Below are 23,912 nucleotides of genomic sequence, written 5' to 3'. Positions count from 1 at the left end.
CTAAGTATTTTCTTGCATTTCTTATAGTCCTCAAATATCTCATTTGTTCCTACTTGCCTATACCTGCTATGCATCGCCTTCTTTTCCTTAACCAGGGCCTCAACATTTCATGTCAATGTGAAAACAGATCTGTACAATGTGATCTAAATTAATTACACGTACAAAACCCAAAATAATTGATTGCCTAACTATTCACCCTCTTTAAAATGACACACCAAACAAAACGGGTGCAGCCAATTGGCTTTAGCAGTTAAATGGAGATCACCGTATGCAGTCAAAGTGTCTTAATTGATTGTGGTAAAAATACACTTGTATCTGGAAGGTGGTGAGTCAGCATCCTGGCAAAAACTACACCATGAAGACAAAAGAGCATTCTAAGCAACTCTGGAAAAAAAGTTATTGAAAAACACAAGTCAGAAAATGGATACAAGAAAATGTCCAAGTCACTGAATATCACTTGGAGTACAGGTAAGTCAATCATCAAGAAATGGAAAGAATATGGCACTGCTGTAATTCTGCCAAGAGCAGGCCATCCTCAAAAACGGAGTGACTATGCAAGAAGGGGACTAGTGAGGGAGATCACCAAGAGACCTATGACAACTCTGGAAGAGTTTCAAGCTTCAGTGGTTGAGATGGGAGAGACTGTGCATACAATAACTGTTGCCCAGATGCTTCACGAGTCACAGCTTTTTGGGAGAGTGGCAAACAAAAAAAACAAGCCCACTATTGAAAATAGCTCACATGAAATCTCGACTGGAGCTTGCTAGAAGGCATGTGGGAGACTCTGAAGTCAGCTGGAAGAAGGTTCTATGGTTTGATGAAAGCAAAATTGAGCTTTTTGGCCATCAAACTAAAATCTATGCTTGGTGTAAGCCAAACACTGCACATCATCAAAAACACACCATCCCTACCATGAAGCACGGTGGTGGCTGCATCAAACTGTGGGGAGGTTTCACTGCAGCAGGTCCTGAAAGGCTTGTGAAGGTAGAGGGTAAAATGAATGCAGCAAAGTGCAGGGAAATTCTGGAGAAAAACCTGATGCAGTCTGCAAAAGAACCGCAACTTGGGAGAAAATTTGCCTTCCAGCAAGACACTGACCCTAAGCATAAAACCAAAGCTACACATGAATGGTTTAAGACAACTAAGTTAATGTTCTGGTGAAGCCAAGTCAGAGACCAGACCATAATCGAATTGAGAATTTATGGCTGGACTTGAAAAGGGCTATTTACTCACAATCCCCATGCAATCTGACAGAGCTTGAGCAGTTTTGTAAAGAAGAATTGGGAAAACTTGCAGCATCCAGATGTGCAAAGCTGATAGAGACCTATCCACACAGACTCAAGGCTGTAATAGCTACCAAAGATGCATGTACGAAATACTGACTCGAAGGGAGTGAATACTTATGCAATTAATTCTTTTGTGTTTTATATTTGTAAATTAATTCAGATCACTTTGTAGAGATCTGTTTTCACTTTTACACAAAAGAGTCCTTTTCTGTAGATCAGTGTCAAAAAGAGCCAAATTAAATCCACTGTGATACAATGTTGTAAAACAATAAAACAATAAAACTTCTAAGAGGGCGAATACTTTTTATAGGTACTGTATAATCTAACCCAAGGACTAGTCTAATCAGTGGTGCTAGAAAGTTTGTGAACCCTGTGGAATTTTCTCTATTTCTGCATAAGTATGACCTAAAATGTGATCAGATCTTCATGCAAGTCCTAAAACTAGATAAAGAGAATCCAATTAAATAAATAACACAAAAAATCATTATACTTAGTCATTTATTTTTTGAGAAAATATGATCCAATATTATAGGCATTTGCTGGAAAAAGTATGTGAACCCATGCTTTCAGTAACTGGAGTGACACCCTTGTACAGCAATAACTTCAATCAAACATTTCTGGTAACTGTTGATCAGTCCTGCACATCGGCTTGGGGAAATTTTAGGCCATTTCTCCTTACAACTCTGTTTCACATCTGGGGATGTTGATGGGCTTCCTTGTACGAACTGCTTGCTTCAGGTCCTTCCATAACGTTTCTATAGGATTAAGGTCAGGACTTTGACTTGGCCATTCCAAAACACAATTTTCTTCTTTTTAAACTATTCTGTTGTTGATTTGCTCTTGTCTTTCGGATCATTGTCTTGTTGCATTATCCAACTTCTATTAAGCTTCAAGTGATGGACTGCTCCCCTGACATTTTCCTGTAAAATATCTTGGTACAGTTTTGAATTCATTGTTCCTTCAACAATTGCAAGCTATCGAGGCCCTGAGGCAGCAAAGCAGCCCCAAATCATAGTGCTCCTTCCACCATGCTTCACAGTTGGGATGGGGTATTGGTGTTGGTGTGTAGTGCCCCTTTTTCTCCAAACGTAGCAATGTAGATTTCTGTCAAAAAGTTTGACTTTTCTTTCATCTGTCCACATAAGTGTTGTAGAACATTATTATCCCATAAGTGTTGTAGAATATCGAAGTGGTCTTTTGCAATTTGTTTTTGAGAGCGGTGGTTTCCTCTTTGTGTCTATCCATGAACACTATTCTTATTCAGTGTTCTTCATATAATGGACACATGAATAGAGACTCTAGCAAGTTCTAGAGATTTCTGTGGGTCTTTTGCTGTTACCCTTGCGTTCTTTTACGCCTCCTTCAGCATTGCATGGTGTGTACTTGATGTAATCTTTGCAGGACTCGCACTCCTAGGGAGAGTGGCAACAGTACTGAGTTTCCTCCATTTGTAGACAATTTCTCTTACAGTGGACTGATGAACACTCAGGTCTTTAGAAATGCTTTTGTAGCCTTTTCCAGATTCATGCATCTCTGTAATTCTTCTTCTAAGGTCCTCTGAAAGTCTTGTTGATTGAGGTATGGTGCTCATAAACAGATTTTTCTTGAGAAGAACAGGCTCTGTCAGTGACTTGACTTTGTGTGTCTTTTTTATATATGGCAGGGCACCTCTACAACCCACACCTCCAATCTCATCTCATTGATTGGAACATCTGACTTCAAATAGCTTTTGTAGAAGGCATTACCCCAGAGGTTCACATACTTTTTCCAACAAATACATGTAATATTGGATCATTTTTCTCAATTAAATACTAACAGGTATAACAGCAGGTATTATTTATTTACTTTGGTTCTCTTTAACTAGTTTTAGGATTTATGTGAAGATCTGATCACATTTTAGGTCATACTTATGCAGACACCTGCTCTATCTCATTGCCTCATAGGAGATTTAGTATTGCACTCACTCTTTTTGGGACCACTATGTACTGATTCAGGAAACTTTCCTGAATACATTTGACACACTCTTTCCCATTCTGCCCTTCTACAGTGTGGAAAGTACAGTTAATATGTGGAAAGTTAAAACTGCTTACTCTGACAACCTTATATCTCTTACAAGAGTCTGCTCCAAGAGTCTCTACAAATTCGCTACTCCAAATCCCGTGGACTGTTGGTGGTCTATAATATAATCCCATTCACGTGGTCATACCTTTCTTACTCCTCAGTTTCACCCATAAAGCCTTATTAGAGGAGCTCTCCAATCTGCCCTGACTGAACACTGCCATGACATTTTCCCTTAATAGTAATGCCACCCTCCCCCTTTAACCACTCCCGCTCTGTTACATCTATAGTAACGGAACTCCGGAACATCGAGTTGCCAGTCCTGCCCCTCCTGCAGCCAAGTCTCACTGATGGCGATAATGTCACAATTCCATGCCTTATGATCATTCGTCTTTCCTACAATACTCTTTGCATTGAAATATATGCAGCTCAAAATATGAATCCGCCATGCTCAATCTTTTGATTCCTGACGTTGTATGTAGGCTTAATAACATCTTTCTCCACAACCACCCCATATCTTTTCTGGCACTCTGGTTCCCACCCCACTGCATGTCTCGTTTAACACCCTCCTCCCCCCATGCAGCACTAGCAAACCTTCCCGCAAGGATATTAGACCCTCTCCAGTTAGGTGAAAACTGTCCCTTCTTCACAGGTCCCACCTTTGCTGGAAGAGAGCGCAATGATCCAAAATTCCGAAGCCCTCCCTCTTATACCTGCTCTTTAGGAACATGTCAAACTGCATGGTCTTTCTATTTCTGGCCGCACTATCACATGAAACTGGTAACTATCCTGAGATCACAACCCTGGAGGTCATATTCTCCAACTCTGCACCAAACTCCCTGAACTCACTTTGCAGGACTTCTTCTCCCATCCTACCGATGTCATTGGTACCGACTTGGACCACGACCTCTGGCTGCTCACCCTCTCAATTAAGAATACTGTGAGCTCGACTCTGGCACTAGGGATGCAACAAACCATCCACTAATCTCGTTCTCGTCCACGGAACCTCATTTCTCTTCCCCTAATCAACGAATCCCCTGTCGCTACAGCTTGCCTCTTCTCCCCCTTCCTTTCTGAATCACAGAGCCAGAATCGGTGCCAGAGATCTGCTCACTGCTGCTTCTCCTTGGTAGCCGCCCCCCCCCAACAGTATCCAAAGCGGAATACTTGGGGAATGGCCACAGGGGTACACTACACCGGCTGCCTGTTATTCCCTTTCCCTCTCCTGACAGTCACCCAGGTACCTATCTCCTGCAATTTAGGGTTGACTACCTCCCTGTAGCTCCTATCTGTCACCTCCTTATTCTCCCGCATGTCTAGTCCACAGATAGCATGATTAAATTAATTCAGCCAACCCCCACCACATCAATAGATTCGGAATGATCAGCACAGTGGAAATGATCAATGCTAAGTTTGGGTTACGCGGGACCATTTAACTCTGTTACTGTCTTCCAAAAGATGGTCAAAATAACTGTTAAGACAGGACAAAATTCGCAGCTGGTAACAATTAAAACACAGATGACCATTGTCTGTCCTCTCATTGAAAATAACACCCGGAGGATGACAGTGACAGACCTGTTGTGGTTTTGACATTCGAAGTTATGTTCAAATTCTGGGATAAATACTTAGATTTACGCCTTTCAGTTGCTAATTGAACCATTTGTCAATACCTGAAGCTTCGAGCACAGAGTCAGTGATTTAAGACATTGACGCCTGCACAAAACACATGCCAATTCTTGCTTGAGCTAATACTGGCGTGCTCATCAGAAGGGAACGCAACCGGAGATGTGAGCATGCGCAGTAGCAGCGCCGAGTGCTCGGTGTGCGCATGTGCAGTCAGCAGAAGCGCCCTCTGGCCGCTGTTGGCGGGGTGGCGAGAGGCGGCTGTGGGGTTACGGGTCCCCTGGGACTTGATGTGAGGGTACTGGCGGTTCCTGCCCCGGTCGGCAACAGGTGGCCTGGATAGAGGGGTGTAAGGCCGCTCACTGCGGCGCAGGGACACGAGAGGCTGATATTGCCGAGAGGACAGCGAGGTTGACGGGCGGATCTTGCAGCGGCACCCAGCAATAAGGCGGGCGAGATTCAGGATGAGGAGCCGCAGTAATTCCGGGGTCCGGTTGGATTATTTCGCCCGGTTGGTGAACAACACCATCTTGTGTCACCAGGTGGGTAACTGTCGGCTCAGTTTATACTGGAAAATGTCTCACTGCAGTCATCTGCAGGCTTGGTGATTTTTGACTCACAAGTTAAAGAGCCTTCACCTCCTTGAAACCCATTCGAGGTCTCATTCTTCGGCTTGAAGCCAGTTTCACTGTGAAATCTTAGGATGTGTTAGCTGCGAAACTTGATCTTTGCAGATGAAGACACTCTGTTCTCTTTAATCAAGGCATGTAATTTCACAGTTCATAACTCATATCACGCTGTTTGCAGCTGCAGCAGGTCTGTAACTGGCTGGTGCTGAACCGTTGCTGGATGTACTTTTGTCTTGGCAGTATTATTTTATCTTACACGCAGGTCTGAGCAAAAGGGGGTGATTTTAAAAAAACGTTTTGCAATATTAGTACATATTCTACACCGGTGACAGTTTACAAGCGTTGTGTTTTTGGGAGACATTGTAATTACTGACCATCTCTTGAGACATTTAATACCATCGTTCCCTCTAAGCTAATGAATAAGCCCCAAGACCTTGGCCTCAATACCTCCTTGTGCAGCAGGGTTCTGGATTTTCTCCCAGTCAGTTCGGATTCGCAACAACATCTCTTTTACAATCTCGATCTCGATCAGCACAGGCGTACCACAGGCTCCTGTGCTTAGCCCCCTGCTCTATTCGCTTTATACCTATGACTGTGTGGCAAAGTACAGTTCCAATACCATATTCAAGTTTGCCGATGACTGCACTGTTGTGGGCTGTATCAAAGGTGGTGAATGAATCTGCATACAAAAGTAAGACTGAAAATTTGGCCGAGTTGTGTCATAATAACCTTTCACTCAATGTCAGCAAGACCAAAGAACTGATTGTAGACTTCAGGGTAGGGAAACTGGAGGTCCATGAACCAGTCCTCAATGGAGTATCAGAGGTAGAGAGGGTTAGCAACTTTAAATTCCTGAGTGTTACCATTTCAGAGGACCTGTCTTGGACCCAGCATGTAAATGCAATTGTGAAGAAAGCACAGCAGCACCTCTACTTTCTTAGAATTCTGTGGAGATTTGGCATGCCATCAAAAACTCTGACAAACCTTCTATAATGGAGAGTGTATTGACTGGCTGCATCACAGCCTGGTATGGAAACACTAATGCCTTTGAATGGAAAATCTTACAAAAGGTAGTGGATTCAGCCCATTATATTACAGGTAAAGCCCTCCCACCCACTGAGCACATCTACATGAAATGCTGTTGTAGGAAAGCAGCATCCATAATCAGAGATCCTCACCATCCAGGCCCTGCTCTTTTCTTGCTGCTGCCAGCATGTAGAAGGGACCAGAGCCACAGGACTCATGCCAACAGGTTCAGGAACAGTTACTACCCCTGAACCATCAGGCTCTTGAACAAAAGGGGATAACTACATTCACTTGCCCATCCATTGAGATGTTCCCACAACCAATGATCTCACTTTAAGGACCTTATCATGCTATTTAATGTTCTTGTCATTTATGGCTATTTCTTCATATCTGCATTTGCACAATTTGCTGTCTTTTGGTTGATCTTTCATTGATCCTGTTATAGTTACTATTCTATAAATTTGCTGAGTATGCCCATAGGAAAATGAATCTCTGGGTTGTATATGGTGGCATATATAATAATAAAATTTACCTTGAACTTTTTGAGTCAAATGCATGGAGTGAGATTGTAAGTATAGACAGGTTGGGGTTCTATCACATTCAAATCATTGTAGTTTAGTTGGTGGTACAGTACTGGGTTCCCTAAAGTTTGTTTTAAATATTTCAGTGTCTGGATTAGAAATATAAAACACTGGAACTATTCTGGAGTCAGGCATCATGGAAAGAGAGAGAGAGAATGAGTTAATGTTTCAGGCCAGTAATTTTTCATCAGAGCTGGCAAGGGTTAGAAATAAGTGTTTATTAAATTGCAAAGGAAGGAAGAGATGGCAAGAATGTTAGGATGGAGATCATGAAAAACAATGTTTGCTCTGCAGAAGAGATGAACAAAAATAGAGGGAAGTTGTTGGGACTGTGAGATACACACCACTGTAGGCACAGGGAACCTAAAATGAAAAACAGAATGGTAGAAATAGTAAGCCAGGCAGCATCTGTGGAAAGAGAAAACAGAGATTAATGTTATAGGTTGTTGATCTTGTATCTGAATTAGCCTGTTCTGGGGAAAACTGAAAAGCCTGGTAATCTGAAATTTTTCAGTTTAGTGTTAAGTTCTGAGGTCTGTAACATGCTTGGTTGGAAGATGAAATGCAGTTTTGCAAGCTTACTTTGGAACAATGTTAGATGCAAAAGACAGGGATTGTAGTTGGTCATGTGCTATGTCCCTGACTTTACACTTGTCTGTCACCATAATATCCCATTACACTCTGACCTCTTTGTCTTTGGCTTATTACATTGCTTCAGCAAAGGCCTTTGTAAGTTCCAGGAACTGCATCTTCCAGCCAGTGTTACATACAGACTTTGAAATGTAAAACTGAATTGGACAATTGCCATCCTTTGCAGCTTGTACCAGAACAGGCCTTTTCTGATACAAGGTAATCAACCTGTAAGATTAATTCTATTTTTTTCTTTTTTCTAAACAGTAATAACTTGCCTACTCTACTCAAGTGTTGAATGAATGGTTAATCTACTTTGATGTTGTCAGTTGAGGGAAGAATGGTGGGAGGAAGCAACAATAACTCACCCTTCATATTGTGCAAGCTGATGTTTAACTTGCCTGAGTGCTGGCAGAATGGGCAGGGGCATCAGTCTAAAGAAAGGCAACTGTAATTCACATATACAACCAGACAATATATTTACCGGGTTGTCATTGCAAAGATGATAGTGCATTACCTTTCAGATTGATGCTGCACTCATTCACAGAGTGCACCCAAGAACATTTGACATGGGCAGTTATAATTTAAGCAATTATTTGTTGGTAGTCTTTCTGTTATGCACATTGCCGCTATCCTGAACTACTTGTCCATCTGTGCTGAACACATTTTTAATCTGCAAAGATGGGCCTAATCAGAGTATTTCTTTTTAACCTGTAGCAACAATACTCTTTGGTTATAAAGGAGGGAAGTATGAACTTATAAACTCTTCTTGGGCTTCCAGCCGGGTACAGGTTTCAATTTTAACTGACGTTTCAATGACGAACTCTGCCATCTTCTTCTTCATCAATCCTTCTTGACTGGTTAGTCCTCATCCAATCAGGTTTCTGCTGTCCCACCTTGTTTACAATCGAATTCCAGTTCTTACTTAGAGTGAGATCATCGTCTTTGTTAAAATTCTTTTCCTCTAGTTTTATTTCAATGACTTCCTTTACCAGGTGGCCCCAAAAGCCATTGGCGTGGCACAGTAGTTTTGTTCCCTCAAGGTCAATCGTATGGCCACTGCGAATGCAGTGTTCTGCTACTGCCGATTTCTCCCGATAACCCAACTGGATATACCTCCTGCGTTCCTTGATGTAGGTTTCCCCCGTGTGTCCCATCTGGCCGATATAGGCTATTCTGCATTTACAGGGAATCCTGTAAATGCCAGTTGTCCTGAGACTCAGGTCATCTTTGACCCACATAAACTGTGATTTGAGCCTCCTTACGGGTTTGTGGATGGTATTAATCTGGTATTTCTTTAGGATCCTAGTGATCTTTACAGAAACAGTGGAAATATAGGGAAGACAGATGGTTTTTCTCTTTCAGTTAGTCCTGACGAAGGGTCTCGGCCTGAAATGTCGACTGTGCTTCTTTCTATGGATGCTGTCTGGCCTGCTGCGTTCCACCAGCATTTTGTGTGTATTGCTTGAATTTCCAGCATCTGCAGATTTCCTCATCTTTGTTTTTTTTCTGTCGGCCCTTTTAACAGCTCGATTGATTTCCTTCACCTTGTAGCCATTCTGTAGGAATGTCGTCCGTAAGCATCTTATTTCCTCAGGAGACTTTCTGGGTCCAAAATAGTTTTCACATAGTTAATCAAAGTAGAAAGAACCACTTGATGTTGGGAGGCACGATGATGAATATTATTGTTAAGGTGTAGGTCTGTATGAGTGGGTTTCCAATAGATGCCATATCCGAGGCTACCGTCCAGTTTCCTTCATATTAGAATGTGCACCTCCATGGTAAATTGAATAGATTAAAAAAAAATCTATACCTGTACCTGGCCGGAAGCCCAAGAAGTGTTTATTTGTCATATACATTGGGAAAACATGAGATCCTTTTTTAAAAGTATGAACTTGTTTATAGTTGTCAGTGTGACTACTGCTTTATTGGTGAGAATTGACCCTGCGACTTTGATCAGTTACAATAGGCATCCGTTAGTCTCATGAGACCATGGATTTGCGCCTCGGAAGGTTTCCAGGGCGCAGGCCTGGACAAGGTTGTACGGAAGACGAGCAAGTCTCCCGTCTCCACGCCGCTGATGTTGTCCAAGGGAAGGGCATTAGGTCCCATACAGCTTGGCACCGGTGTCGTCGCAGAGCATTGTGTGGTTAAGTGCCTTGCTCAAGGACACAACATGCTGCCTCAGCCAAAGCTCGAACTAGTGACTTTCAAATCACCAGAGGAACGCCTTAACCATTTGGTCACGCGCCATCAGTTACATGATGAAGTAATAATAGACTTAATCAAAAACAGACTGAGCTCTTCTTCAAACAGCAGGGATTCTGCAGATGCTGGAAATTCAAGCAACACACATCAAAGTTGCTGGTGAACGCAGCAGGCCAGGCAGCCCTCGCTTCCATCTCTGAGCCTATTTCTTTGGCAAGGATTCCCCACCAATAACCCCTTCTCCCATCTTCATCCCTCTTCCTCTTCTTGAACATCCTGCTTTGGTCTTCTGCCCAATCTGGATCTTTTCATCTCTAACTGCTAATGAGACATCAATTGTCTTGACTTGCATACTCCTCTCTTCTACTCAAACCTCATGCTCTCAGAACGCACTGCCCTTCACTCTCTCCACACTAATCCCACCCTCACCATCAAAGCTGTAGACAAGGCTGGTGATGCTGTAGTCTGGCAGACTGACCGCTACCTAGATGAGGCCAGGTGGCAACTTTCGGACACCTCCTGTTATATACCCCTTGAAAAAGACCCCAGTAAGGAGCATCAGGCTATTGCCTCTTACATCATCACAAAACTCATGGCCACTGGAGATAATCCATTTACTGCCACCAACCTCATAGTCCCTTTACCCTGCGCTGCATGTTTCTACTTCCTATCCCAAATCTACAATCCTGACTGTCTGGGTATTTCTGTCTGTTTCTGTTCCTGTCCCACTGAACTTGTATCCACACACATTGACTCCATTTTGTCCCCCTTTGTTGAGTCCCTCCCTACCTACCTCAGTTAAACTTCACATGCTCTTGATCATTTCAGTCACATTAAGTTTGAGGCCTTGATTGCCTCCTTTTCACTGTGGATGTTCAGTTCACATATGCTTTTATCTCCCATCAGGAAGACCCTGTAACTCTGCTTCTTTCTAAACAGACCTAACTAGTTACCCTCAATAACCACCCTCTCCATCTGGCAGAACTGGTTCTCACCATCAACAATTTATCTTTCAGTTCCTCCCACTTTCTCCAAAGCCAAGGTGTAGCCGTGGCAACCACATGGGCCCCAGTTATGCCTATCTTTTTGTCAACCACATGAAGTAGTCCATTTTCCAAGTCTTCACTGGTAATCCTTCTCAAGTATTTCTATGCTACAAGTTCAAGTTTAAGTTTAATCAACCTTAAACATGAATACAGCCAAACAAAACAGTGTTCCTCCGTGGCCAAGGTACATGTAGCACATGTAGTTATGGTAGCAGAAAAAAAATCACAAAAAATAATATGACCAAGTCCGTAAGTGGCATGCCCTATAGACTGATGGTGCGTGGGATGTCCTGGTTCAGGTTATCTTCCGCCAGGCGAACACTGGAGGGCAGCAGTGCTGGGAGGGGCAGCTGCCAACCCAATACGGATTCCAGCACACCCACAAAGGCCTCCTGGTACCTCCTCTTCTGGGCAGCTGCAACAGGCAACATTGTAGTATGAGGGTCTAAGATGTGCTACAACCGAGGCAACCCGGCTCCCCTGCTGCTGGTCTTGCCAATGAACCAGTGAACTGGACTTGAGTATTCTATATGACCGATGTCCAACCGGGTATTGTGATTGCAATAAAAATGTCCAAGACGATCATTTGTACCGCCTCCGTGCCACAATGATGCACAAGTCCAGGTGACAACACAGTACACAATAACTCCAGCTCCATCACTATCAAGCAGCTCACTGATGGAGTAGACCTGCAGTACTTGATGTTCTTAATATCCAGCAGCATCTTGCATTTAAAAAAAAGTTATAAAGGACTAACAATTACATCTTTGGTTGGAGCCGGAAAGGCCGCTGCTACTATACGCACCGCCATCTTACTGAAAGACCAGCGATAGCTGCAGTGGTCTGCTTCCTGCTTCCGCGCAGAGCTCATCAATTTCATCCACTTTGCCTCCAACTTCCATCCTCCCTCAAATTTACGTTGTTTACCTCTGAAACTTCTCTCTGCTTTCTCAGTCCCTGTATCCTTCTCAGGATACAGACTATTTACTGACCGCCTTTAAATCTACTGACTCTCACCATATTTACTATACCTTTTTCCACTGTGTCACTTGTAAAAATGTTACTCCCTTTTCTCTGTTTCTTCATCTCTGCCTCATCTGTTCTCAAGATGAGGCTTTCCATTCCAGAACATCTCAGATGTCTTCCTTTTTCCCTTCTGCTGTCATTGATGCTGCCCTCACCTGCATTTCCTCTATTTCTCCTTTGTCCCATCTTCCCGCAGCTGTAATAGTGAAACTGCCTGACCTGCTGAGTTCCTCCAGCATTTTGTTGTGTTGCTCTGGATTACCAGCATCAGCAGAATCTATTATGTTTAGTGGACCGGTTCTAGATATCTCATCAGTCTTCATTTTGGTAAACAGGTGGAATAGCAGATCTCTCTTGGAAAATATCTACATACATGATCCTTTTTCAGTAGGTCTAAAGAAACAACTATAATTGGATATTTCTGGCAATTCCAATTCTCAATTGATTTTCAGTCTTTTTTACTTCTGTTTCTTTTTTTCATTATTGATGTTAATATAGCAATCACATCACTTTTTTCTGTTACTATGGATCTGCTTTTGTATTCTCTTTCCCCTCCTCTTTAGATTATTGTCCCATAGTTATCAGCTACAATGCAATTACATTACTGGTCACATCTTTTCTTCTCCTTTCTTCCAAGTTCATCTTCACCTCTTCCAACCTGGTTTAATGCATTTGATGCTGACAATGTAGCCTCATCTGCACTAGGGCAGGGGCCCCCAACCTTTTTTGCACCACGGCCTGGTTTAATATTGACAATATTCTTGCGGACCGGACGACGGCGGGGGGTGGGGCGTGGAGAGGGTGCAACTCACCTCAACATGGCTTTTACAGTTGTGGTTGCGAACTTTCCCGCTCCCAAATAAGGGACAAAAGTAGCGGTCAAATACGGGACCCTTGTGTTTACCCCGAGAAAGACTACCATGACCATCAACACCTGTGTGCGCATGCGTGACGTGGGCATATGTGACATGCGCATGTGCGTACGTGCCAATTTTTTTTTCCCACAAGTTGGTTTTGGCTTAATTTTCCCGACTACACTGTACATACATTATTTCTACTTTATATAGGCTGTGTATTTATCACATCAGTCCTGCTTTTACTGTATGTTAGTGTTATTTTAGGTTTTATGTGTTATTTTTTGGGTCTGGGAACGCTCAAAAATTTTTCCTGTATAAATTAATGGTAATTGCTTCTTTGCTTTATGCCATTTTGGCTTACGAACGGTTTCATAGGAATGCTCTACCTTAGCGGGGGAAATACGGGACAAGGGCGGTCCCATATGGGACAAACCAATTTAGCCCAATATACGGGATGTCCCGGCAAATACGGGACAGTTGGTAACCCTATGTTCAAGTTCAACAGTGCGTGACAGGAAATGAGGGAAAGGTGCAGTTGACTCATATCATTTCCTCGCGGCCCGGTAGCACATGCTTTGCGGCCCGATGGTTGGGGACCGCTGCACTAGGGTAACCAAGAATACTCTAGGGGACCACACACATATTTGTCTACATATTGCATGTTATTTTAACTGTTGTTCCCACTCCCAATCCAACCTGTCTGTCCTCACAGTTTCTCCACTGTTGCAGAGATGCCACGTGCAATTTAAAAATAAAACAGCTTATTTTCCACCTGGGATAGTGTACAAACCAATAATATGAGCATTGGATTTTCCAATATCAAGTAACCCAACCCCTGGCGTTCATCTTGCACACACATTCTGCTGTCCACCAAGCTTTGTTTTGCCTTGGTTCACCTTCTCCACCCCCTCTCCCCATGTGGTTCCATCTCTCCTCATCTGGTTCTACATCACCTACCGGCCTCTGTTCCCAATCACTTTCTCTTTGTCTTGTAAATGGGCAATATTTCCTCTTCCTTCTCAGTAATGTGCCCTCTCACTAGGTGTAGAGAAGTAAAGCAGCTCAAGATCCTGGCAATAATTTAGGGAAAATGGCAACTTCTACAGCATTCCCTTAAGGTGATTACAATGAGCTTTGATGATAAACATGCGCAGCATTCTATCTGTTCAGGTTGTCAGCACCTGCATCATTTTGTATTCCATCTTTCTTGCTGTGTTCAGTGAAGTTACTTGTAGAAGGAAACTTGTCCAGTTCACTTTTAAGCTACACAACAGATCTGTAATTGTTGTACGATACCAAAACTTCCATGAACTTCTAGTCAAAATGGCACCAGCGTACAATGTTCAACATTTTCTGGGTAGACCATGAAACCATATATTGCACTTTTTAAAATGTTTTTTAGACCATAAGACAAAGGAGCAGAAGTTGGCCATTTGGCCTATCGAGTCTGCTCCGCCATTTTATCATGAGCTGAGCCATTCTCCCATTTAGTCCCACTCCCCCGCCTTCTCACCATAACCTTTGATGCCCTGGCTACTCAGATACCTATCATTCTATGCCTTAAATACTCCACAGCCGCCCGTGGCAGCAAATTCCACAGATTCACCACCCTCTGGCTAAAAAAATTTCTTCGCATCTCTGTTCTGAATGGGTGCCCTTCAATCCTTAAGTCATGCCCTCTCGTACTAGACTCCCCCACCATGGGAAACAACTTTGCCACATCCACTCTGTCCATGCCTTTCAACATTCGAAATGTTTCTCTGAGGTCCCCCCTCATTCTTCTAAGCTCCAAGGAGTACAGTCCAAGAGCAGTCAAATGTTCCTCATACGTTAACCCTTTCATTCTTGGAATCATTCTAGTGAATCTTCTCTGAACCCTCTCCAATGTCAGCACATCCTTTCTTAAATAAAGAGCCCAAAACTGCACACAGTACTCCAAGTGATGTCTTACCAGTGCCTTATAGTCTTTTCCTCTAGAAATGAATGCCAATATTGCATTCGCCTTCTTCAACACCGACTCAACCTGGAGGTTAACTTTAAGGGTATCCTGCACGAGGACTCCCAAGTCCCATTGCATCTCAGAACTTTGAATTCTCTCCCCATTTAAATAATAGTCTGCCCGTTTATTTCTTCTACCGAAGTGCATAACCATACACTTTCCAACATTGTATTTCATTTGCTACTTCTTTGCCCTTTCTCCCAATCTATCCAAGTCTCTCTGCAGACTCTGTTTCCTCAACACTACCGGCCCCTCCACCTATCTTAGTATCATCAGCAAACTTAGCCACAAAGCCATCTGTTTCATAATCCAAATCGTTGATGTACAATGTAAAAAGAAGCGGCCCCAACACGGATCCCTGTGGAATCCACTGGTAAATGGCAGCCAACCAGAATAGGAACCCTTTATTCCCACTCTCTGTTTCCTGCCAATCAGCCAACGCTCTATCCACGTATGTAACTTTCCCGTAATTCCATGGGCTCTTAACTTGTTTAGCAGCTTCATGTGCGGCACCTTGCCAAAGGCTTTCTGAAAATCCAAATACACAACATCCACTGCATCTCCCTTGTCTAGCCTACTTGTAATTTCCTCAAAAAATTGAAAATAGGTTTGTCAGGCAGGATTTTCCTTTAAGGAAACCATGCTGAGTTCTGCCTATCTTGTCATATGCCTCCAGGTACTCCGTAACCTCATCCTTGACAATCGACTCCAACAACTTCCCAACCACCGATGTCAAGCTAACAGGTCTATAATTTCCTTTTTGCTTCCTTGCCCCCTTCTTAAATAGTGGAGTGACATTTGCAATCTTCCAGTCCTCTGGAACCATGCCAGAATCTATTGACTTTTGAAAGATCATTGCTAATACCTCCGCAATCTCCAGAGCTACTTCCTTCAGAACACGAGGGTGCATTCCATCTCATCCGGGAGATTTATCTACCCTTAGACTATTCAGCTTCCTGAATGCTTTCTCTGTCGTAATTGTGACTGCGCACACTTTTCTTCCCTGACACCCTTGAGTGTCCGGTGCTGATGTCTTCCTCAGTGAAGACTGTTGCAAAATACTCATTCAGTTCCTCTGCCATCTCCTTATCTCCCATTACAATTTCTCCAGCACCATTTTCTATCAGTCCTATATCTACTCTCACCTGTCTTTTACTCTTTATATACTTGAAAAAGCTTTCAGTATCCTCTTTGATATTATTTGCTAGCTTCCTTTCATAGTTAATCTTTTCCCTCTTAATGACCTTCTTAGTTTCCTTTTGTAAGCTTTTAAAAACTTCCCAATCCTCTGTCTTCCCACTAATTTTTACTTTCTTGTATGCCCTCTCCTTTGCTTTAACTTTGGCTTTGACTTCTCTTGTCAGCCACGGTTGCATCCTTTTTCCATTTGAAAATTTCTTCTTTTTTGGACTATATCTGTCTTGCCCCTTCCTCACTTCTCACATAAACTCCAGCCACTGCTGCTCTGCTGTCCTTCCCGCTAGTGTCCCTTTCCAGTCAACTTTGGCCAGTTCCTCTCTCATGCCACTGTAATTTCCTTTACTCCACTGAAATACCAACACATCAGATTTCGGCTTCTCTTTCTCAAATTTCACAGTGAACTCAATCATGTTATGATCACTGCCTCCTAAGGGTTCCTTCACCTCAATCTCTCTAATCACCTCCGGTTCATTACACAATACCCAATCCAGTACAGTCGATCCCCTAGTGGGCTCAACAACAAACTGTTCTAAAAAGACGTCTCGCAAACATTCTACAAATTCTCTCTCTTGAGATCCAGTGTCGACCTGATTTTCCCAATCTACTCGCATGTTAAAATCCCCCACAATTATCATAACGCTGCTCTTCTGACAAACCTTTTCTGTTTCCTATTGTAATTTGTAGTCCACATCACTGCAGCTGTTAGGAGGCCTGTATATAACTGCCATCAGAGTACTTTTACCCCTGTGATTTCTTAGCTCAACCATAAATATTCTGCACCTTTCGATCCTATGTCACCTCTTTCTAATAATTTAATATCATTTCTTACCAATAAAGCCACACCACCCCCTCTGGCTACCTGCCTATCCTTCTGATACACCGTGTATCCTTGGACGTTCAGCTCCCAGAGACATGCATCCTTTAGCCATGTCTCAGTGATGGCCACAATATCATACCTGCCGATCTGTAGCTGTACGACAAGATCATCCACTTTATTCCTTATGCTGCATGCATTTGAGTATAACACCATAAATCCAGTATTTGGTACGTTTTTCTTTGATTGCACTGCAGCTCATTGCAATGGCTGCAAATTTGCCCCATCACCTGCCTGTCCTTCCTGACATCTTTACTGCTCACTATCTTCGATTTATTTCTGTTTTCCCCCTCCTCCGCTCTATCATTCCGGTTCCCATCCCCTTGCCAAATTAGATTAAACCCTCCCTAACAGCTCTATTAAACCTTCCCGTCAGGATATTGGGTATCCTTCAGGTTCAGATGTAACCCGTCCTTTTTGAACAGGTCATACTTCCCCCAGAAGAGATCCCAATGATCCAAGAATCTGAAGCCCCGCCCCCTGCACCAGTCTCTCAGCCACACATTCATCTGCCTGATCCGACTATTCTTGCCCTTGCTAGCATGTGGCACAGGTAGCAATCCTGAGGTTACTACCCTGCGGGTCCTGGTTCTCGGCTTCCTTCCTAACTCCCGGAAATCTCTCTTCAGGACCTCCTCCCTTTTCCTATCTATGTCATTGGTACCATCATGTACCAAGACAGCTGGCTGATCGCCCCCTCCCTTCAGAATATTCTGGACCCGATCCGAGACATCCTGTACCCTGGCACCTGGGAGGCAACACACCATGCGGGTATCTCTATCAGGCTCACAGAATCTCCTCTCTGTTCCCCTGACTATGGAATCCCCTATGACTACCGCATTCCTCTTCTCCTCCTTCCCTCCTGCACAACAGTGCCAGGCTCAGTGCCAGAGACCCGGTCATCGTGGCCGTCCCCTGTCAGGTCATCCCCCTCAACAGCATCCGAAATGAGATGTTTATTGCTGAGGGGAGCAGCCACAGGGGTGCTCTCCACTATCCGGGTGTTTTCCTTCCCTCTTCTGACAGTCACCCAGTTTTCTGACCCCTGTAGCCTGGGGATGACTACCTCCCTGTAGCTCCTGTCTATCACCTCTTCACTTTCCTTAATAAGCAGTAGGTCATCAAGCTGCAGCTCCAGATCCCTAACATGGTCTCTGAGGAGCTGCATCTCGGTGCACCTGCGCAGGTGTGGCCATCAGGGAGGCTGGAGGTCTCCCAAGATTCCCACAACTGACACCCTGAACAAAGCACTAACCCTTTTGTGTTTGTTTTTAATCTCAAATGTGATTCTGGAACTTTTGGAGCCTGTGATTTGCAGTTTGGACATCGTTTTGGTGTCTCAGTGCTCTGCAGTGTCCATGAGGATTCCGGGAGGCAGAGGCAAACTTTGTGGCAAGCAGGCTGAGGGGTGGGATGGGGTGCAAGCTGATGCTCGACTCCATTTCCCTGATTAAAGTTTCCATTGTTCACCGATTAAAGTGACAAGGGAGACTAAAACGTTGAGGTGAATGTGGAAGGTTAGTGCTGGCTGCCTGGCTTTTGCTCGGAGATGGGATCACTCTGCTGCCGGAGACGGAATTTGCCATTGTGCCCAGAGAATGTTACCCAGATTTTCTGCATTTTGGATATGGACTTGGGCTATGAAGTTTTTCAAAGTCTTATAGTTTTTATATTCCGTGTTTTTCAACTGATCGTCCTCATTTTTTCGTGTGCGGGGGAGGGGGGATTTGGGTGTTGATGATTGTGCTGCCATTTTTTCTTGGTTTCGTGACTACCTGGAGAAGAAGAATTTCAGAGTCGTATACCCTGATAAAAAATTAGGCCTTTGAACCAACGCAAAGTGGCAATAACATCTATGCATCTAATCCAGCATATACTTAATAACATTTTCTGCATTTCCCTGTTGTTATATTCTTAGTCTTAACAATATGTAATTGCTTCAATTTTCAAGTGAACTGTTGTGTGAACAGCAGTTCTATAATTTTAACTTAAGCTTTTTGAATGTATCAACGAGTAACTTCATGTCATATGGGGGGGGGGGGTGTGCTGGAAGCAGACCCAAATGCAAGACAGAGTCACTGAAGTACTAAGAACAGGACAAGGTTTATCAAGAAAGCAAGGGGAGTCAGGAAGAATCGATGCTGGGCATGGACACAGGCCCTGGACGAGACAAGGACACCGGGCCTGGGCTAGGACTAAGACTAGGAAAGTGGGACCAGGACAAGGAACTTAGAACTAGGAGCCTGGGCTAGGACTCCGAGCCAGAGACTGGACAGGGACCCGGAACCTGGGTCTTAACTCTGGCTCGGACCCTGGATCTAGGTGAGGACAAGGCATGGCTAGGCTACAGGACTGGACATGGAACTCCTGCATAGGACGAGGCACATGGACAGGACGAGAACACAAAGCCTTGACATAGACAGGACGAGGTTCTTGGTCTAGGCTTGGACAGGACACGAGAACTCCAGCACCGGGCTGGGCGAGGAATCTCCAGCACAGGATGTGGCTCTTGAACTAGATTTGGCTCGGTTCTTGGACTCGGCTTGGTTAGGCTCTTGGGTACGGAGCCGGACTCTTCCTTGGAGTGCAGGTCCGGGACCCTTTCTAGGGCGCAGGGCCCGGATAACTGCCGAGGTAAGCTGCCAAGGATTCGGATGGGAACAATCCAGCACAGGACAAGGAATCTCTAGCATCGGGCTGGGCGAGGTACTCCTGGGCTGAGTGAGGCACCAGAACTGGATGAGGACACAAAACTCAGACTTGGACAGGGCTGGAACACGGCACCTGGAACTTGGTCTTTGAACACAGGAACACAGAGCCTTGGACGTGGGCACAGGAACAGGGAACACAGAGTCAGGACCCCTCCTTGGGAACAGGACATAAGGCCGGGATGCGTACACAGAACACGGACACTAAACACGGGGACACAAAGAGACAGTTCCAAACTGAACAATAGATAGTTCCTCATCTTGGCGTGGCAAGGCTCCGGTCTCACTCCGGTGGTTGAACTTGACAGGGATACTGACGAGGTTTTAGGGGAAGGGAGGAGAACAGCCCAGCAAACAATCCCTGGTTTCCAGAGGTATTTATGTGCCAGACCTCAATTAAGGCACCCAACAGAACAAGGGAGAAAACAGGAAAACCCAGAACAAGGATCGATGGACTGGACCGTGAACCGGAACGCGGACTTCACGGACCAGACCATGATACTTCAATCCTGCAGCTTTCTCCCATACCCCCAGATGCAATCAGTATTCGCATCTGGTTTCAATTTGTTGTTTGTAGGCATAATTAATGTTACCTCTGTTCATTTAAATTAGATAGTTGAATAAACTTGACAAATAATTGTGAATGTATAAGGCTTGTTACTAAGAGTTTTTTTTGCTGGAGTGTAAATGAACATAGAGCTTTACTGTTTAATTTGCCTTTACATGGCTGAGCAAACAGCTACGGGGAGCCACAGGTGAGAGCTGAGGTGTGGCTCCCTGTAGCTGTTTGCATGTGACAGCAGCCACACCCTGGACAACAACTTTGACAAGCCGGCTAAACCAAGTGAGGATAGCTGACGGGTCTCAAACCCTCGGTGAGATAGGGAGTTGTCTATCCCAGCATATGAAGACCGACTCTGGCGGATTGAGCGGATGAGACCAATGGAAGGTCTAACGGCCAAAAAGGCGGTCTCTGCAAGCGTCGTGGAACGTCTAGATCAGGACAACACACTGAAGACGTCCTGGTCGTCCACTGTGCCTAGTCCCATCTCCAGCTGTCTCGACTCTGTCTTGCCACTGGATCCAGATGGGAATTGGGAAGAGAGAGTGAGGCTGACGCTGCACAACTCTCCCTCACTTAAATCCAAATCACACACTAGTCTCGACACCATCAAATGGTGTCAAGGTCCTCATCGACATCGACGATGGACGAACACGTGGCTGGGCAAGGGAAAGATAATAAACCTGCTTGTTGTTAAACAATTTTTGGACCTTATGGCTCACAGATTAAAGGCGTGTATAAAATCTTCTTTCTTTTCCTAGCTCTATAAATAGTAAATGCCTGGTAATAAGTATAAATACTACCAGAATACAAATGTTAGCGATACATTTATTATCGTATTGATTGCATTATTAAAGCATTTTCTGTAACATAATGTGCAGTGAACTAGTATTCAGTTCAAATAATTCAATAAATTATTATATTACTTCAGTTGACATGAAGTTCCTTAAGTTCCAACATCCTCCACAGGATTTTACTGCTGTAAATATAATGTTATCCTGTTGATACAGGATTAAGCATCATTCATAAATGCATTGCTGGGTCCAGGTAATTCTGGCAAATGAAGCTTTAATTACACATCCTGTCTCTGTATATCTTTCCATCTGCAATTAACTTAAATCCTTATTTTGAGGGTATTTTGTTAAAATCGAATATGTTAATTAGAAGCTTAAAATTGACATTGATTTTGACTTTGCTATAATGTGCACATTTTTGGCAGCTTTTCTGTTCTTGAAATGCAATTGAGTTTGAGTGGAAGATTGAGGAAACGCATATTTACGAGCTATCACAATCAGGGTTATAATTTGTTTTTGGTGTACCACTGCTCTTAAAACAAAAACCTTCAGTTCAGGATGGCAGCCAATGCATTGGAGAGATCGTTATGGTTGGTTTCAGTGTCTCTGTCTGAGAGAGGGAGAAAAGTACTATTTCAGACTTCCAGCTACTGGAGGATAGCAGGAAGCTGCCTGCGGCGGACAGGGACTCTCTATATAGGGTAGTCTGAACTGCACAGTGCACCATCAGCACCAGCCTACCCCCATCAAAGATATGTATACAGGAAGGTGATGGATAAGGGCCAGTAACATCATGAAAGATCCTACCCACCCTGCTCATGGACTGTTTGTCCCACTCCCATCAGGGAGGCGGTTCCATGCCAGGACTACCAGACTTGTAAAGGCAAGACAGTGACTTTCCCCAAGTAGAAAGGCTGATCAACACATTCGCCCACTCACCCACCACTCCACACCCCCCAGCACCAGTACTTTATCACTTCCTGTCAGTCACCTTATGTACAGACACTTCTGTGCCTAGCATTACTTTATGGACATGCAATCAATCAATGTACACAAGCTAGCTTAAAGATTAGGTTATGAGGACACTCAGTCCTCGTTTATTGTCATTTAGAAATGCATGCATTAAAAAGTGATACAATGTTCCTCCAGAAAGATATCACAGAAACACAGGACAAACCAAGACTAAAACTGACAAAACCACATAATTATAACATATGGTTACAACAGTGTAAAGCAATACTGTAATTTGATAAAGAGCAGACCATGGGCACGGTTAAAAAATGTCTCAAGTCCTGATAGCCCCATCATTTCACGCAGACAGTAGAAGGGAGAAAGTCTCCCTTCTCCTCCAAGCGCTGCAAACTTGCCGATGCATTGGAAGCACGCGACCGCAGCCGACTCTGAGTCCTTCCGAAAACTTCGAGCCTCCGACCAGCCCTCCGACACTGAGCACCGAGCACCATCTCTGCCGAGTGCTTCGACCCCACCCTGCCTGCCGAGCAACAAGCAAAGCCGAGGACTCGGGGCCTTCCCCTCCGGAGATTCTGATCACACAGTAGCAGCGGCAGCGAAACAGGCATTTCAGAAGTTTCACCAGATGTTCCTCTGTGCTCTCACGTCTGTCTCCATCAAATCAGGATTGTGCATGGCAACCTTCTTGACAGACAACAGATATCATTCACCGGAGTGGCCGCTGCAAGCTGTGTTGCGTCGCCATCTTCTCCTCCCTCAAGCCTATGCTTTTATATTTATGGTGTTCTTTATCTTATTGTACATTTTTGTGTTGCATTTGATCTGGAGTAATAACTATTTCATTTTCCTTTACACCTTATACTGCAAATGACATTAAATAATCTTGAATCCTGAAATTGAAGGCTATTAATCGCTGCCTTATTGCGATTAAAATAAGATGTTCCACATTGTATGTGTGGCTTAGATAAGGTAAATGCTTGGACATTGAAACAATATTCAAGGATGTGGAGAACAAGGGCATAGTAAGATTAGAATTTTTTTTTCAATGTACAAGTGCTGCCTCTGCAATAAGGCAAAAACTTTACATCAGATTCTGTGCATATGCTGGTGGTATTGAATTCCCTTTCTCAAATAGCTTAGATTTATCAAACATTATCTTGTATCCCAATGATGGATGGACAAAAATATTCTATAAGAAACTTACTATTAAGTATTGACATTACACCTTCTTGACCATAATTCCCATTACAGCACTTGCCTGTTGCTGTGCTAGATATTTTGGCACCATGGTTTTGTGTCTGAAACAAAGTCCAATTTATGGCCATATACCATCTCCTTTTCTAATGCCGTCCATTTCCACCTGACATGCCAAGTTCTATCCCTGCCTCAGGTTATCTTCTGCCAATGCATTCAGCTTTGATTTTGTTAACCCTTATTCTTGACTATTCCAATGTTATTCATATCTTCATATTTTTAATTCAGCCTTTACACCTTTGCTTGGTATTTCATATTGAGATACAGTCACAAAATTTATATTCACGTTTTTCCATGCCTTTGCATCTGTGCTCATTGCTGCTGCCCTTTCTACCCATATAAATGTACTTTTTTCTTCCTCGATTTTTGTCTTTGTGAGATAAGATTCATAACTTCAGTTTTGATGGTTGTGCTGAGTCAGTTTTTTTTGTTTAATAATATTCCTTATGGATAGATTTCTTTGATACTGTAGTTGAAGTGAGCTGAAGAGGGATGGTGGGACTGGAGAGTTGTGGTGAGAAGCCACCATGGTGTTGTGCATAGATTGTGAAGCCTTTCCAACATACCCTTTTGATCTGT

The 23,912-nt window shown here is 43.7% G+C and overlaps 1 protein-coding gene across 3 annotated transcripts in view; it reads left to right on the top strand.

Moving 5' to 3' along the window:
- The first annotated feature begins 5,191 nt into the window (after positions 1 to 5,191).
- phka1a (phosphorylase kinase, alpha 1a (muscle)) overlaps positions 5,192 to 23,912 on the top strand; it is a 158,150-nt gene continuing 139,429 nt past the window's right edge. For all 3 annotated transcript variants that reach the window (XM_072270556.1, XM_072270557.1, XM_072270555.1), the window contains exon 1: positions 5,192 to 5,509. In XM_072270556.1, coding sequence (XP_072126657.1) covers positions 5,432 to 5,509 — 78 coding nt within the window. In that variant the 5' untranslated portion in view covers positions 5,192 to 5,431. The remainder of the gene's footprint in view (positions 5,510 to 23,912) is intronic.

The sequence above is a fragment of the Mobula birostris genome, chromosome 10 (genome assembly GCF_030028105.1).
Source record: "Mobula birostris isolate sMobBir1 chromosome 10, sMobBir1.hap1, whole genome shotgun sequence".
In the NCBI taxonomy this organism is placed as follows: domain Eukaryota; kingdom Metazoa; phylum Chordata; class Chondrichthyes; order Myliobatiformes; family Myliobatidae; genus Mobula; species Mobula birostris.
This window is presented reverse-complemented; position numbering and strand designations above follow the sequence as displayed.